Source organism: Odontesthes bonariensis, chromosome 7, assembly GCF_027942865.1.
Source record: "Odontesthes bonariensis isolate fOdoBon6 chromosome 7, fOdoBon6.hap1, whole genome shotgun sequence".
NCBI classification, from domain to species: domain Eukaryota; kingdom Metazoa; phylum Chordata; class Actinopteri; order Atheriniformes; family Atherinopsidae; genus Odontesthes; species Odontesthes bonariensis.
This window is the reverse complement of record NC_134512.1, coordinates 39475428-39493424: the sequence shown is the minus strand read 5'-3', so window position 1 is coordinate 39493424 and position 17997 is coordinate 39475428. Positions and strand designations below refer to the sequence as shown.

General features: G+C 41.1%; 1 protein-coding gene across 1 annotated transcript; it reads left to right on the top strand.

Annotated features, from left to right (window-relative positions):
• Nucleotides 1-2016: 2016 nt before the first annotated feature.
• On the top strand, nt 2017-9775 carry LOC142384922 (uncharacterized). The gene is made up of 4 exons (XM_075471229.1): nt 2017-2034; nt 2570-2764; nt 3773-4609; nt 8567-9775. Exons 1-4 carry the CDS (start codon nt 2017-2019, stop codon nt 8948-8950), a joined length of 1434 nt encoding a protein of 477 aa, XP_075327344.1. The 3' UTR covers nt 8951-9775.
• The last annotated feature ends 8222 nt before the right edge of the window (nt 9776-17997 follow it).

Genomic DNA, 17997 nt, shown 5'->3' with positions numbered 1-17997 from the left:
CCCCAGGCAGGAAGGGGGGGGGGGGGGCAGGATGAGCACATCCTCCGTTTCCTTCTTCTGAACAGAGAACTGATGAATCTGAAATATCAGTTAATAATTGTCAAAATAAGAATTTGTCATAGTTTAAAGGTGCCATGGCATGAAAATAAATGGAGGCTTTTATATATTTTTATAGGCTTTAGTGGTCCCCTAATACTGTATCTGAGTTTTTTTCCCCAAAATTCTGCCTTGGTGCAGAATTACAGCCAGTCCCAAAAATGAGCTTTCCTTAGGATCCTCAGAACGAGCTGTTTAGGGTCTGCAGCTTTAAATGCAAATTAGGAGGAGAAAGGCGGGGCAAAGATTGCTCTGGTTTGCAAAGATGCACGTAGCGCGAGTCATTTCAATCAGGGGAAAAGCAGATATCTGCGCGCCATAACACCAACAGCAGGACGGCTATCAAAACAACAAATAAGTACACAACACTCGCGTTACAGTAAATGAGGTGTCCACTCGCATACCTCATGCTATTCACCGTTACATTAGCGACAGTGACTGAGCTATTAGCTACAGAGCTAACGACAGACAGACTGACCGTTTTGACTCTGGAACCATGAATGAATCATTATCCTGATGAAATGCACTGAATTTGCGGATTCATTCTTCTTCAGGAAGCTTTAAGTCGGGGGTTTTGGTCTAAAATGAGAGAGCTAACCATCTCATGGGCATGCAAACACCTCCAACAGCCCAGTTGGCAGAGATAAATCGGATCTTGATCTTAATAAGAGCTTGCTAACATGACACACGCATACCTGAGGCTATTAGCTGCATAGCTAACGATACAGACCCTTTCTTGTGGTAACAAGCTATGTAACTATACTGTACATACAGGCAAGCAACACAATTATAGAGCATTAAATTACTTACTTGTCCGAGGTCTGTAGTTGGGCCAAAGAGAGTTGGTACTGATCCAGGGTTCACTTTCAGACGTTCGGCAAGGCCAGCTTGGCCCAAGTTCTGGAAACATTTGTCGGTGAAATGTTTGGCGCACACATACACAAATCTCTTCGGTTCTGTCGTCACTTTCCCATAAAAAACTAAATCTGTCCACTGGCTCTTTAGAGGTTATGATGCAGGAGCTCTAAACAGATTTTTTACATCCATGTACAGAGCAATGAGCTGGCCAACGAGCTGTGGGAGGGGAAAGGCAGTTTATTGGCTCTGGGGGGAAGCAACCTCCACGTCATATGAGGCGCTACGTCATAAGCGGCGGCTTTCCCGATCAGGCCATCTGCATGGTCACATTACCAACAGCGGAGAATAATTTCCAGTGCATGGTTTAGGTCTATCGTCATTTTTAGCCACTGGGGGACCGCAGGCAGGCTAGAGGAACTCATATTAATGTTAAACAACCTTAAAGTGAAAATTTCATGCCATGTCTCCTTTAAAGTATAACTTTTTTCAGGCTAAAGTTAATTTGACACGAGATTGTTGTGTTGTTACGGTTCAGAAAGAGGACTTTTATGATTCTAAGGACTAACTTTGTTTATTTGCTGCTTCTTTGACCTTTGATCCCCAAAAACGACGCCTATGAAACTTCTTTCTCAGATACTCTAGTTTCACCAGTAGATCTTAACACCAGTGTTATATGGAGAACTGCGTGTCCATCAGGGGAACGCTAACAGCTCAATAAAGGGAGTGGACTGGTCATTTGATAATATATGAGGTCCCAACTGGACATGTTCCTTCCACAACCTGACCTCCACTGAGTGGAATGTAATGGATTTATGTACTTTATCCTTAAAATAAGGAGAGTGTGCTTTTTCACTTTATCTTATCTGTCCCAAAGGATCTTGAACTTAAAGGTCCTCTCCCAGACTGTCTTTGTCAAACATACTGTTTTGGCTGATGGACATGAAACAATGATGGGGGCTAATGAATATCTGATGCTACAGGTGCTCGGCGGGATAAACAGATGACAAAGGAGGGACGTTGGCAGACATTTTGTTTTCTCAACTCAACCACTACAGATGGAAAATGGCTTCTTCAGAAGAGGTGAGATGGTTTCATTATGATATAGTTCCCAAAAATGTATTCTGGTCGATTACATATCGGTCACCTGTGTTAGTGCTACAGACCTCTGAAGAGGGAGAATGTTTAGGTTTCGGAGTTGAGGATGAACCCATGATGCTCTAATATCCCTGTTTCTGATGGGATGATCTTCAGTTCTCAATATTTAACAGGTTATTTACCTGCCTCAGTGTTGTAGGTTCCATCAGAGTCCTCCTGATGGCAGATCTGAATGGAGATATGTGCAGTATCCCACTGTGTAACTACAAATTAATTCAGTATTCAGTTTGACTCTGTTACAGGATCAGTTAATAATCTATATAAAGATATTACCAAAGATTCATGAACTCAGGATATTTCCATGTTTGTCTGGTCAGTTTCAGTCATTTTGTGTCATAGATCTGTTATTATAGAGGTGTTTCTATCTAATAGCAGTGAGAAGGAGTTGGCTCATGTTATTGAGGTGCTAAATACATATAAACTTTGTTCTTCATGATCTCTTTTTTTTTGGTCTCTTTAGGAGTTTAAAAGTCCAAATACAGTGGAACCTAACTGCCTTCAGGATAATGATGAAGCTCTGTCAACAACAGCAAACAGAGATAAACCACACAGCTGTGACGAGTGTGGGAAGTCTTTTAATCAGAAAAATGAATTAATATCACACCAACGTATCCACAATGGAGTTAAACCTTTCAGTTGTGGACAGTGTGGGAAGGCTTTTACTTGGAAACATCATTTAATAACGCATCAACATATGCACAATGGAGTTAAACCTTTCAGTTTTGGACAGTGTGGGAATGCTTTTACTGATGAAAGTGCCTTAATAACGCATCAACATATCCACAATGGAGTTAAACCTTTCAGTTTTGGACAGTGTGAGAATGCTTTTATTGATAAAAGTGCCTTATTAACACATCAACATATCCACAGTGGAGTTGAACCTTTCAGTTGTGGACAGTGTGGGAAGGCTTTTACTGATAAAAGTGCCTTAATAACGCATCAACATATCCACAGTGGAGTTAAACCTTTCAGTTGTGGACAGTGTGGGAAGGCTTTTACCCATAAAAGTGCCTTAATAACACATCAACGTATCCACAGTGGAGTTAAACCTTTCAGTTGTGGACAGTGTGGAAAGGCTTTTACTAAGAAAAGTAACTTAATAACACATCAACGTATCCACAGTGGAGTTAAACCTTTCAGTTGTGGACAGTGTGGGAAGGCTTTTAGTCGGAAAAGTTCCTTAATAACACATCAACGTATCCACAGTGGAGTTAAACCTTTCAGTTGTGGACAGTGTGGGAAGGCTTTTAGTCGGAAAAGTGCCTTAATAACACATCAACATATCCACAGTGGAGTTAAACCTTTTATTTGTGGACAGTGTGGGAAGGCTTTTACTGATAAAAGTGCCTTAATAACACATCAACGTATCCACAGTGCAGTTGAACCTTTCCGTTGTGGACAGTGTGGGAAGGCTTTTACTTGGAAACATCATTTAATAACGCATCAACATATCCACAGTGGAGTTAAACCTTTCAGTTGTGGACAGTGTGGGAAGGCTTTTACTGATAAAAGTACCTTAATAACACATCAACGTATCCACAGTGGAGTTAAACCTTTCATTTGTGGACAGTGTGGGAAGGCTTTTACTCATAAAAGTGCCTTAATAACACATCAACGTATCCACAGTGGAGTTAAACCTTTCAGTTGTGGACAGTGTGGGAAGGCTTTTACTCAGAAAAGTGACTTAATAAGACATCAACGTATCCACAGTGGAGTTAAACCTTTCATTTGTGGACAGTGTGGGAAGGCTTTTACTGATAAAAGTGCCTTAATAACACATCAACGTATCCACAGTGGAGTTAAACCTTTCAGTTGTGGACAGTGTGGGAAGGCTTTTACTGATAAAAGTGGCTTAATCACACATCAACGTATCCACAGTGGAGTTAAACCTTTCAGTTGTGGACAATGTGGGAAGGCTTTTACTGAGAAAAGTGGCTTAATCACACATCAACGTATCCACAGTGGAGTTAAACCTTTCAGTTGTGGACAATGTGGGAAGGCTTTTACTGATAAAAGTGGCTTAATAACACATCAACGTATCCACAGTGGAGTTAAACCTTTCATTTGTGGACAGTGTGGGAAGGCTTTTACTCAGAAAAGTGGCTTAATAACACATCAACGTATCCACAGTGGAGTTAAACCTTTCAGTTGTGGACAATGTGGGAAGGCTTTTACTGATAAAAGTGGTTTAATGACACATCAACATATCCACAGTGGAGTTAAACCTTTTGGTTGTGGACAGTGTGGGAAGGCTTTTACTCAGAAAAGTGCCTTAATAAGACATCAACGTATCCACAGTGGAGTTAAACCTTTTGGTTGTGGACAGTGTGGGAAGTCCTTTGGTTACTTCTCTGCCTTAAAAACACATCAGCTTGTCTGCAATGGAGCACAAGCATGCAGTGATTCCCAGTGTGATGAAAATGTAACGACTCCACGTGGCTTTCAGAGTCACCAACAAAGCCACGGCAGAAAGAGACGATCCAAGAAGAATCACTGTGAGGTATGTACATCAAACCCTTATTTTCCAATCTCCTGATCAGTTTAGGATTTAACTGAGCAAGAAGGCAAGAGCCTCCCATTGGAGAAGGACAGCGATGTTGGAGTTTTTTAATCCTAACATATTCAGATAGTTGTTTCTCCTTAAACAGCATGTCAGAAGTGTTCAATGTCATTTTAATGTTCGGTGAAATCAGAACCAAAGGGAATCAACAGTATAAGTAATGTCATGTTATATTGTGAAAGGAAGAGCATTATCAGATACTGGGTGGAGAGAATTCAACATGTTGGGACCAAACAGCTGTGTAGTCTAAATAAAACCACTAATTGATTTGTTAGGGGGCATAAATAGCCAATCCAAACCATCTATTCATTTTCATCCGCTTATCCGAGGTCATGTCAAAGAAAAAATTGGTCCAGCTCTTGTATATTCTGGACCACATCCCACAAGTCTTTTTTTTCTGAATTCTATCCCCATCCTCCCTGGTAAGGTCTATTTGGGGGTACTGATATGGGCTGTTCGGTCTCTGTATGACCGGTGTCAGAGTTTGGTCCGCATTGCCGGCAGTAAGTCGGTCACGAGCTTTGCGTAGAGACCGAAAGAACGAGATCGCGAATACAAGCGGCCGAGATGAGTTTCCTCCGCAGGGTGTCTGGGCTCTCCCTTAGAGATAGGGTGAGAAGCTCGGTCATCCGGGAGGGGCTCGGAGTAGAACCGCTGCTCCTCCGCATCGAGAGGAGTCAGATGAGGTGGCTCGGGAATCTGGTTGGGATGCCTCCTGGGGCATCTGGTTAGGATGCCTCCTGGGGCATCTGGTTAGGATGCCTCCTGGGGCATCTGGTTAGGATGCCTCCTGGGGCATCTGGTGAGGTGTTCCGGGCCCGTCTAATACCGTGTTTATTCCTCAGGATGCCTTGTAGTTCGGATTTCTCATCTTTCCACCTTCCACTTGAGCTATTTCCTCAAAAGCAGTTGTTGTTTCAACTGGAGGATTTGTTCTTGGAATTCTGTCTTTTGAACCCTCCTCTACCAAACCAAACCTTTTTGTGGCAATTCTGACAGTCGTGTTTGTCGTTCCCTGGAGTTTTCTGTCTGCCATGTCCTTCTTGGTAACTTCCAGAATACCATCCAGATCATCAGATTTGTGCCCTTCCTTCCCTTTGCCTCCTGGAAGCCCCTTTAACCATGGCTGGTGTTTTAAAGCACCTGTTGCTTGAGCTTTCAGGGCTTGGGGGTTCTTGCTTTTCTGGCGAGATTCCCGGCATGGCTCCTCATGTCACCTTTCCCTGCAGTTTCATCTCAGCCAGGTGGATTTCAGGCCTATGGGAGTGTTTGGAGATCTTGCCACATACCATATTTTCCGCACTATAAGGCGCACTTAAAAGCCTATAATTTTCTCAAAAAACAAAAGTGTTCCTTATAACCCGGAGCGCTTTATATATGGATTAATTCTTGTTGTGCTTACTGACCTCGAAGTGATTTTGTGTGATACACGGCGCTCTGTCAAAATGTTTTAGTAAGACTTTGGTAAACTACAAAGCCGCACCGCAGCATTACGGCTACAGTAGTCATGAGCGTAGCGGTAGCGGAGTATTATATATTGTGCTTCACCATAATATTACAGTGTGTGTGTATAAGGACCCAAAAATGGCACCTTTCAAGAGACACGCTTACGACGCGGACTTCAAACTAAAGGCTATCAGTCACGCAGTAGAACATGGGAATAGAGCAGCTGCAAGAGAATTCAATATTAATTAATCGTGGGAGCAGTGGATGACAGAAGGCAAACTCACATTCACCAAGGGAGGGAGACAGCGCGGGGCGACTTACGCTACTATCTGCCAATGGATGGTGGATGCCTGGGCTAAGGTATCAGTCTCATCTGTGGTCCGAGCTTTCACGAAAGCCGGAATCGTCACTGAACTGCCAGGTAACAGCAACGACACGACTCTGATAATGACGAGATGGATCCGGGCATGCTGGATGCTGTAATCGCCCAACTGTTTAACTCGGACACTGAAGATGATGAATTTGAGGGATTTGTGGACGAGGAATGAACTGAAAAAGTGTGTGCATTGTGTTCAATTATACGTGTTATAACTGAACAATTTTGAGAGTTATTGTGAATACGCTACGGTTTGATTTAGCGGTATCAGACTTTTTTTTACATGTTACAACTGAGCAAGGTTGGGAGTTATTGTGAAAAGGTTTAATAAAGTTTGACTGACTGACTTATCTGACTGTTTTGTTTCGCTTAATGCGCCTTATAGGCCGGTGCGCTTTATATATGAAAAAAGATCGAAAATAGACCATTCATTGACAGTGCGCCTCATAACCCAGTGCGCTCTATAGTGCGCAAAATACGGTACATTAGGTTGTTTTGATGTAATTTGTGTGATCGCATGGCTTGTTGCCTGCTTATCTGTCTTTCGGGGTGCTCAATTTCATCTCCTCTTGGCCTCTCTTCTGGTTATGTTTCTTTGGGAGTTTTTAATGCAGGTTTGCGTCCTCCCACACAAAAGCTGCAGGTTGAGTTGCTGCCCCTTCCGACCCGGATGCATCTGTCAGCTTTCCCTCCAGTTGATCCTGGTTTATTCATGGTCATCCACCATCCTAATGCTGGAATTCCCTGGCAAGGAATGGTTATCATGGTTGTAACGTGCATCTCTTGATACTCTTGTATACATCATCAGTGATAGTACCTTGGGTCATACAGGGTTTTGGGTCTTTCAAGTTAAACCCCATCCTCCAGGACCACCTGTTTAGATGTTTTTGCAAAAAGCATAACGTCCAGTCTAAGCCTTTTCTCTGATGTCTTTAGTAAATCTGAGCTGCTTCCCCAGGTCCACCCGCATCTGCTTGGGTATTCTGCCAGGAGCTGGGATGTTCTCCTGTTCTAATGAATGTTATCTGGTGCGATGATGGTTTGAAGAGTTTCCTGTTGTTGATGGCACTACAAATGGACTCAGTGACCACATCCAGCAACTGGACAGACACAAATCAAGATAATATGTGGTTCTGATGCCTATGCTGACCTCTAATGAGCAACACAGCTCCTAGGTTTAGAACTCACTGACGTCTAAAATCAAGAATCTGTTCTGTATGTTTGCCCCATTCCCGCCCACAAACAAATGGCCCAGGTGCTGAAGGCAGCTGCAGAAGCAGTCACCTCAGCTACTCTCTCTAGCAGACACCGCCCCAGGAAGAATCCCATCCCCTTTCTCAGGGCTGGAGAGAAGCCCCCATCCTGCCCGCAAACAAATGCATGTTGGCTGTCCACAGCCTCAGATTGGCAGCTGAAAGTGGACCTTGGAAAACAGTTCAAGGTCCCTGAACACATCACCCAGACAAGACGAGACAGACAGACTTGCTTATTCACTCAGATGCCACCAAGCGGGTGATCATGTCGGAGCTAACTATGACCCCAGGAAGATCACTGATGATGCATCCCAGCGCATCCTAGAGATGTTTCTAAACTCCTGGACGTCTTTGGACCTTTCATATCTCGATCCCGACTAAAACACTTCTTCAAGCGGTCTCTGTTTGCTTGTTTGGTTTGGTTTAGGATTTCGATGCCAGATTATTGGCACTAACAGAGCAGAAGCACCACAGTTTGTTTTCATTTAGCTAAATCAGTAAAGTAAACACGGCCCAAAGTGCAGAAATCAGGACATTTCCTCAGAAGAATTGTGGAAAGTATTTGTTCTTTGTGCTAAGAAGGAATTTGACTTCATCAGGCATCAAACTGTGATCTGTTTTCTAACTGAATGCTCCCAACTTCTAGTTTTAACCTCCAGATATTAGACTGAAATCAAACTCTTAGCTTTCAGTTTCCTACAACATTGGCAGATTTCTGTCTTCTTCTTTGGTGGTATTGGTTGAGTTCAGAGCCGGTATGTTCATTGTAAAAAGCAGCAGGAGACCCTGACCTTCCCTGTCTTTGTGTCTTTGTTGTTTCAGAAGCAGAGCGGCTCAGATGGAGCCAGTTCTGAGCCCTGTGGGCACCGTCCCAGTGGTGAACAGGACTGCTGTCAGCAGGGTGGCTCATCATTCACCACTGCAGCGGACCTCAGAAGACCGCAAACAATCCAGCGCAGACAGAAATCCTTCAGCTGTGGACACTGTGAGAAAAGCTTCCCATCAGCAGGTCAGCGCACGCTTCACGAGCGCTTTCACACTGAGGAGCAGCTCGGCCGCGACACCAGTCGGCCCGCTGCTCAGAAGCCCTCCCACCCTGAATATGAACTGTTCCACTGTTACCGGTGTGCTGCAGTGTTCGTCTCAGCATCTGCTCTGTCTAAACATCAGCAGGATCACCAGGAGCAGGAAGAATTCCCAACATGAAATGGCTGCAACGCACTCGCTGCGTCTGAACGGACAGAGAGAGCCTCTTCTGGGCCAAACTTCAGACTTTAAAAGCCACAGTTCAGAACTCATTTCCTCTGAAAGTTGTAATGTGCCACAATAACAAGAATCTGTGAGAAAAAAAAGATTAAAAACTGTTTCTATTAGTATCTGGAAGCTTTGCTGGATGAACAGAAATGGTTTTATTACTGCAGGAAGAAGCATTTCTGACTTCTTCCCAGCAGAACGCTCGTATTACACAATGTATACAGATGCAGTTTGAAGTTCCAGTGAGATGACTGCTATCTCCAGCTCTGACCACTAGGTGTCAGTAGTTCAACAATGTTACCTGAAGCTTTCTCAGCTCACATGGTCACATTTGAAGTGCTGTCTCTGATGGTCTTTGTATTCTTTGCTCTGATGAGCTCCCCGTAAGTCTTGGGGGGCTGCAGTGAGACTGTGATGGTGGACCAGGTAAAAACTCGGCTGCATGGATCAGAGCAGAGGTCCACACATGTGATGGAGCAGAAACCTAAACAAGTTGACAGGATTTAACATGAAATAACTTCACCAGGATAGTGGCAAAGAGTTTGTTTTCTGTTTTTATTTCTTATTCATTTTGTCATAGTATACTAATGAAATAGTTTTTGCTTTAAATACCCACCGCTGTGCATCATGGGCGCGTGTGATGGCTGGAAAAAACCTTTTTGTCTTAAAAGTCTAAACAGTCTCCCCATGACATTTAGAAACAATATTAATGATAACATCTACTGTAAATACATCCATACAATGATAGTAGAAGTTTTTACTGGCTTTTTATTTGTATTTATCTTTATTTAGTCTGACTATTTGCTGATTTTTAAGTTGATGCATTTTAATATTTTGTTGTCAGATCGTCTTCATTTTAATACATTTCAGTTTATTTCCTTTTGATTTGTTTTCATTTCGTTCCTTTTTCTCGTCATGATTTTTATTTCTTTGTTCTATCCCTGCATCAGTTTGTCTTTTATTTTCAGATTTCAAATTTTATTTAATTATATTACATTTTATTCTTCTCTTTTCAATTTTCTTTTTATTTCATAATCTTTGAATAACTGTCTTTTTATATTCATAAATATTTTAAATTTTACATTATTTCATGTCATTCTTTCCTTTTCTTTTCAAGGTAACTCAACCCTGAGAAAGAGGGGTAACTCTAGCCTGTTTCACAAAGAGAGGTAACTTAACCTCACGGTCAGTTACCGTAGTAACAGACTCTCTGAACCTAACCTGGTCGGGACCAGGTTTTATTCAAGAAACCTGGAGTTTATCTCTGTCTCCGCCCTCTTTCAGCCATTTGATTTCCTCATTCATTCAGTCAGCAGAGCGAGTTCTTCTACTTCTAGAAGTCCATCAGGCACAGCAGGAGGCGACTTTTTTCACCAACATGTCCTTTAGACAACGATCCCGTGGATGAAGGAGCAGCATTACTGCGCAGAGAAATAAATATTCGTCTGAGATGATTATCAGACCATCATAGATGTTTTTGCATTTACAGACAATTATCTTTTTGAGCGGCACCATCAGAATTTTAAGAAAAAAAAGACATAAAAGACAAATAAATATTTGTATGATGTTGAGTTGTAAATACATGTATTGTTTTGTGATCCCATATATACTCTGTTTTTGTATCGATCAAGAGTTGTAAGAAAAGTGTGCCTTGTTCATTTGTGTTAAGGTCGTAAATTCCTTGTTAGGAATGCAGCCTGAAACGTGACACCCCCTTTCCTCTCAGTTGAGAGTTGTTGTACACACCCACTTCTGAATAAAATAGAGGAGGCGTGAGGAGATGGTCAGAGTTGATCAGGAAGAAGCTGTGAAGGCTCTCCTCATGAGTTAAAAGTCCTATAACGTCTCTCTCTCTCTTCTTTATGAAATTGTAGGTATTTGAACCTGACATATGAATAGGCTTAAAAAAGAATATTCTGCTTAGGGCCAGCTCCTCCTTATTTTATAGTGTAAAACATGATCAGAATGAGGAACCTCGTAACTCAGAGTTTGTTGAACCTGCTTTGTGAAACGGACCCCAGGACAGTTGATAGTTTTCAACCAGGAAAACATGGATGCAAAGTAAAATACTGTTCACTATTATTCTACCTGATGCGCTACAGATGTTCATACTTTTCAGTGAATAAACACCATCTTTTCAGATTAATTTGATTAATTGTGTTATTGCTTTATGTCACTTCATTACACTTTAACAATTATTATTTTACACCTGAGCTACCGAGAGTTTTAAGGTGCTTCACATTCCATTCCATCACAGTGTAGGAAATGTGTCCCATAATGCATCCCCTCCGTAGAATCGTTACCTTAATGTCGTGGAAGGGTTTGTGTATCCACATAACCCTACAAGCTGTGTTGTCCAGGGTCTTAGTCCCTGATAGAGTCTCCCATGGCAGACTGGTCTCTGGAAAGGGCTCAGACTAAGAGCCATTCAAAGACGTCAGCACATGTGTAAGAGAGTCACCTCCCCTGGAAAAGGGAAACTGGGGCAACCCCACGGAGCCAGGCCTGGGTTCGCCGGCAAGCGCCTAAGAAGAAACAGGAGAACACCCTCACATTGGCTCACCAACCGAGGGAAGGATATTCAAGGTCGGGTGCAATATCAGCCGGGCGACAGGCGAAGGCGAGGCCTGAGCAACAACAATCCACAACTCAACTCCTGCATGGAGAGAGGCACGTTTATTAAAAAATACACATTTATTTCTGCTGAACCAAAAGGCAGGCTGGAGATTGTGTAAGCACGTGGAACCAAACCACAAATATGTTTTGGAGTTGCATGACAATACGTTTATGGGAGGGAATTCATTACTTTCTATGGGAGGATTCATTTTCTGTTGTATGTGGAATACATAGGATGAACTGTACATTTAGGAGGCCGACACAAGATTCCTGCTGATAAGAAGGTTTAATCTAAGAATGATGTATTTATGCACACTGAGTTATTTAACATCACAGAGGATGGAGACTCCCACAAACAGGTGGAACACAAAGGCTGAGAAATGTTTAAACTGGATGCGGACGTGTTTCTACATGAAGGTCCAACTTGTTCATATTTCATCTGATTTTATTCTTCATTCATTTAGTATTTATTATTCTCTGTGAATTTAAAACTAAAAAGAGCTGCAGCAAAAAGAATGACTACTTAACATTTCAACAGCAGACAAAAAATAATTTTCAAGCATTTCTTTCAAGAAACAAATCAAGTTCAGGAAAAATCTCTGGGTTAGGGTTAGAAAACATCACGTTTGGGGCTGAAATACATTCTTTTTACGATGTAATGTTAAAGGGGAAGTTTTTTAAACCTGGACCTTATTTCTGGCATAAAATACATTCATCTACTCACCAATACAGGGCTCTCAAGTCTCACGCATTGAGCGTGAGACACACGCATTTCACGCCACACATCCCATTTCTCACGCTGAAAAATGATCAACTTCGTCGCACAGAAATTCTAATGGCCGATACTATAAACAAGTCACTGGCAGGTTACCGTGCGCTCGTACAGCTCAGAACTTTTTTTATTGAAAGTTTTCATGAATAACAAAGCATACTGACAGTCAAAAAATAAAATAAATAATATAACATAAAATAAAATAAATAATAGCAAGAGAGAGAGAGGAGGGCCTACATTACATTAAATCAAAGCTACACATTATTTCAATTAGCCTGTTGCTCTTTTTACTCTTCATACATTTTAAGGATTTACTGTATAAAGACCACTCATTTTTAAATGCGCTGAACACAGGACTTGTCTTTATACATTTACATTTGTGTAAGAGATATTTTCCTAAACAGATGACGACGTTGATCAAGAGTTCTATGTTTTTATCTTTGTGTAAGCACCCATATTTAATTACATTCAAGTCAAAGAGAGGAACGGCTGGAATGTATTCACATAGCCAGTCGTACACATCATTCCAAAAAGTGTTACTGTACATGCACAGGAAAAATAAGTGATCAGTGGTTTCTACAACTTCACAACAAAATATGCAATTGTCAATGTCAATATTAAACCTGTGGTTGAGAAGCTCCCTTGAGGGGTATATGTCATTAAATATTTTGAAATGTAGTTCTTTTGCCTTAGGAGGGATTGGTAGATTTAAAGAGAGTGTACGCAGCTTTTTAAGAGTATGTGAGTCAATATTTTGGAGATTGTTTTTACATTGAAAAGGAAATAAGTAAGATGTGAATAGTCCACGTATAACTTTATTAGAAATATTTTTACTTATATGGTCAACTTCACCAATTCTTAAAATACTAGGAAGGTCTGGAGTAGAAACAAAAGGTGTTGAGTTTTGGACCATTGACAGAAAAGCAGGAGGGAGACATTTCATGATCTTGTTGTATTGTTGTCGGTTGCATTGAAAGTTGTGTTTTAAACAGAAATTATCAAAAGGTAAGATATTTCCGTGTTCATCTAGCAGGTGTGTTGTTGACCAGATGCCCCTCTCCAACCATTCGCCAAAGAATATGGATTTGTTTCTGTGAAGGATATATCTACAATTCCAAATGGGTGTGTTGTGTGGTGTAAAGTTGTGTTTGTACAGAAGATTCCAGTACAGGAGGACTTGAGAATGAAAAGAGGATAGTTTCACAGGCAACTTATTTGGGATGAAATCACAACGCAAGAGAAAATGAATACCACCAAGTTTTCTAAAGATTTCTCTAGGGACACAAAACCAAAAACTGTTGTTATTAACAAGGAATGATTTTAGCCATTTGATTTTTAAAGAGCCATTGATGCAATCAAAATCAATAGCTTGTAACCCACCATCTTCATAATTTTTCACCATGGATGACTTTCTTAAATAGTGGACTTTCCTTCTCCACATGTAGTCAAAGTTTAATTTATTTATGGCTTTAATCATTTTATTAGGAAAGGACAGAGAGCTAGCAGGATAAATACATCTGGAAATACTTTCCATTTTGGTTATGTAGATGCGACCATAGAGGGATAAGTCCCTATTTAACCACCTATCCAATCTAGATTTGCATTCATCTAATTTAGAGCATAGGTTTAGCGATTCACTGAGCTTCACATCATTTGTAATATGTACTCCAAGATATTTAACAGAGGATTTAATGGGAATGCCGTCAGCAGATGAGTGGGGGGAGTTGTGTATAGCTAGAAGTTCACATTTATTAAGGTTAAGTTGTAACCCTGAGGCATTTGAGAACTCTTTTATGTACTCTATGGCTTTTGGGACTTGTTCATGGTCTCTCAGGAACAAAGTGGTGTCATCGGCTAGCTGACTTATTTGAAGTTTAGTATTGAAACAGTCATGTGCTGAATTTCTGAATTTTTAATTAAAATAGAAAGCATTTCAGCAGCAATTAGGAATAAATAAGGTGAGATGGGGCACCCTTGTTTTATGCCTCTTTTGATGTTAAAACGAGGGGATGTACCGTTTGAAAGAGAGACAGAACTGTTGGTGTCATGGTAGATGCATTTGATTATGTTCCTAAAAAATGTTCCAAACCCACAGCGCTTTAGAGCCTGAAAAATAAATGAATGTTCAAGAGTGTCAAATGCTTTATAAAAGTCAAGGAAGAGAATAAAACCGTCATCCTGTATATAGTCATTATATTCTATTAAGTCTAATATCAAACGTACATTATTATGTATAGATCTGCCTCTCATAAACCCAGATTGTGTTTCGCTTATTATTTGAGGAAGACTGTTTTTTAGTCTATTTGAGAAGATGTGTGTTAGTAGTTTATAGTCATTGTTAAGGAGAGTAATTGGTCGCCAATTTTCAAGACTTTTTTCATCTTTACCAGGTTTGGGAATAAGTACTATTACACCTTGTTTCATGGTGTGTGGCAGTGACAAGTTAGTTATAATTTCGTTCAAAGTATGGAATAAAACATCCTTAATATCCGCCCAGAAATGTTTGTAAAAATTGGCTGTGAGGTCGTCTTGACCAGGTGAACGATCTGGTATTAAACATTGCATAGCTTTATCTAACTCCTCATGTGAGAGAGGTGCATCACAAGTTAGTTTGAAATCTTCAGACATCTGTGGGATGTGTTCTTTAATTTTGTCAAAAAAGATGTCAGCTGCCTCTGGTGAGAAGTTGCTCGAGTATAATGAGTTGTAAAAAGTGAAAACCTCGTTTGCTATAGTTTTGGGGTCAGAACATTCAGTGCCATTTATTAGTAAAGTTTCTAAGTTATTTTTCTCCTGTCGCACCTTTTCTAGTCTACAAAAATAAGCAGAATTTCTCTCACCTTCCTCTATCCATTTGGCTCTTGACCTAATATAAGCGCCTTTGGCTTTTTTGGTATAGACGTTGTCTAGTTTAGTTTGTAAGTTAAGTAGTTTCCTTTTGTCTGAATCAGACATAGTGGGCTTGTTGCAGCATATATAAATTTCCCTTAATAATTCATTTTCCTCAAGTTGAGCAGATTGCTTTAATAGTTTGCTAAAGGATATAGAAAAGTTTCTGATTTTGTATTTAATATATTCCCATTTTGAAGTGAAGGATGACAGACTTTCACCCTCAGAGATGGCTCTGATAATGCTCTTTATCCCTATGCAGAAAACATCAGAATTCAAAAGATTGGCATTGAATTTCCAGTAACCTCTATTGCGTTTAACAGAATTGGAAGGTTTAAGTAGTAAACTTAAGAGACAGTGGTCTGATAAAGGAGCAGCGGAAACTGAACAGTCGCTGATAAGTTCTTTGAAACAGTCAGAGACGAGCCAGAAGTCAATCCTGGACCTACTTGAGCCATCTGGCTTAAACCAAGAGAATTCTTTTTGATCTTGATGTAAGGAACGCCAAGGATCTATCAAATTGTGAAGGTTACAGAAATTACACAGATGAGGATTATAGTGGTGGTTAACAAACTTACTGGGGCAGCGGTCTAACCATTCATCAGGGAACCATATTAAAGTCACCCCCCAGTATAATGTTGTCTGTAGGGTAAATAAGTTTCATTTCTGTGATGATATTGCTGATTTCAGAGAGTAATTCCTTATTTTGGCTTAAGTTGTTGTGACCATAGATGTTTCCCAGAAAAATAAAGGAGTGTTCAATTGAAAAAACACAAAGAATCCCATGTCCATCAGAGTCTTTTCTGGTGGTGAGAATTTTCCCAGGGAAGTTGTGCAGAAGAATAGCAGTACCAGCAGAGCGATTGGTACCGTGACCAAAAATGATTTTGTCGCCCCATTGGTTAGACCAAAACTTTTCATCAGTTTCTATGGAGTGAGTCTCCTGCAGTAAAATAACGTTTGGCTTCTTATGTTTGCAAAAAAGAAAGACTTGTCAGAGAAAGAAAGCTTTTCTTTTGATACTGTCTCTTAGGCCCCTTGCATTAAAAGAAATTAAATTAAAATCTTCTTTGAAAGAAAATATTAGACAGTAACAATAAGGTAGAAAAATAAACCTCTGAACTTGGAAGTAAACTTCAGGGAGTCACAGGAATAAACTCTTCCTGTAGGTAACTTGGCAAAAACGATTCCCCTTTAAGTGATTGATTCAAAACATGTCCCTCGATACTTTACCGAATTATGTGTCCTCAATGGCAACCCCGTCGATGTAGCCCACCGACCCTTTGTAATAACCTTGCTGACCAGCCTCTCTTGCCGCCTTGATCTGTGGCCACACAGCCTCTCTCACCTTCTTGTCCTCCGGGAGAAGGTGTTCGGCGAATTTGATGTTGAGCTTCGAGCACACCTCCGAGCCCTTTGAGAGGCGCCACAGCTCATCTCGGAAGTGTCGCATGGTGAACTGTATGATGATCTGCCGGTGTTTGCCCTTTTCCTTTTGGCCTAAGTGATGCACGGAGTCGATGGCAAAGTTGATCTTTTCTGCCCAGTGTGGGGCGATCTGTGCGATGACATGGGAAACCCGTTCCCGTGTGTTTTCGCTATCCTTTTCCTTGAGCCCGTGGAGCTTCAGGTTCCATCGTCGTTTGTAACGCGCCAATTCCACCACCTTGTCTCGGAGGTCAGCGTTTTCTTTTTCCAGATTAGCAACTTTTTCTTTAACAGCAGCATTTTCCGATTTGCACATTTCGATTTCGTTGGCATTGAATTCGACACTTTTGGTTACCTCGGCTATGGTTGTGGTGTTTTCTTTTACTTGCAACTTCATGTCATGTAGCATAGCTGAGAGGTTGTTTATAGCTGCTAGAATGGTGGCATTGGTTCCCTCCGTTTCACTCGAGGTGGACTCACGCAGTTTCATTTTCTTCGCGTCAGTTTGGGTTTTTGTGGGCGTCTCGGGCAAAGGACGGGAATTCTTTGCAGTCGAAGTCTCCATGTCTTCCACAGGTGCCACGTTGTCGCAGTAATCATGCAGGGCCAGAGCAGCAGCAGCAGCAGCAGTTGATTTGGTCTTTTCAGAATCTGTGTCCATGGCCAGCTTTACAGTAGAATAAAAATATAAACTCTCGGACAATCCTTTAACAGGGCGAATGTTAAATTTACATATCAAGAGGGACTTGATTTCCAAAAGTTTGGGGAATGAACCGCGAAGAGCACTAGTTGGAGCGTGCACTCAGTTCGCCATCTTGCCGGATCTCTCACACCACAGCCCTTCTCCGTACAGCTCAGAACTATAGCTCTGGTACAGCCGTCTTGATTTAGCAACCCATCGGCAAATCACAAAATAGAATTTCTCAGCCAATCAGAAAAGAGAATTTCTTGTTGCCGGGTGAGGTCTGAAATAGCTTTCAGCTGCAAGCAAGCTCGTTGTAGACGAGCTGGAGGTGGAAGAGAACCGTCAGGATCATCAGCAGGTCATATCTTCATTTATTTGAATCTTTTATTAGTTACTATAGTTTTCCTACTCTCTTTAAAAGATTAAAGTGTTCGTTGGAGTAGTAGGCCTAAATATTCAGCACACACCCTTTGACATGAGCAACTTAATGAAAAATGAAAAATATGTAGGAGTGTAATTAGGCTTCCGTGGTTAATTTTTTTCAAAGGTGACTGGTATGAGCAGGTTCCCAATAAGGCTATCTACAATTACCAAACTGGTATTAGTTCT

Coding starts and splice junctions, on each gene's coding strand:
- LOC142384922 (XM_075471229.1), top strand. Junction 2,765..3,772: donor GTTGTGGACAGTGTGGGAAG/GCTTTTACTTGG, acceptor CAGTGTGGGAAG/GCTTTTACTCAGAAAAGTGA. Junction 4,610..8,566: donor CCAAGAAGAATCACTGTGAG/GTATGTACATCA, acceptor TTGTTGTTTCAG/AAGCAGAGCGGCTCAGATGG.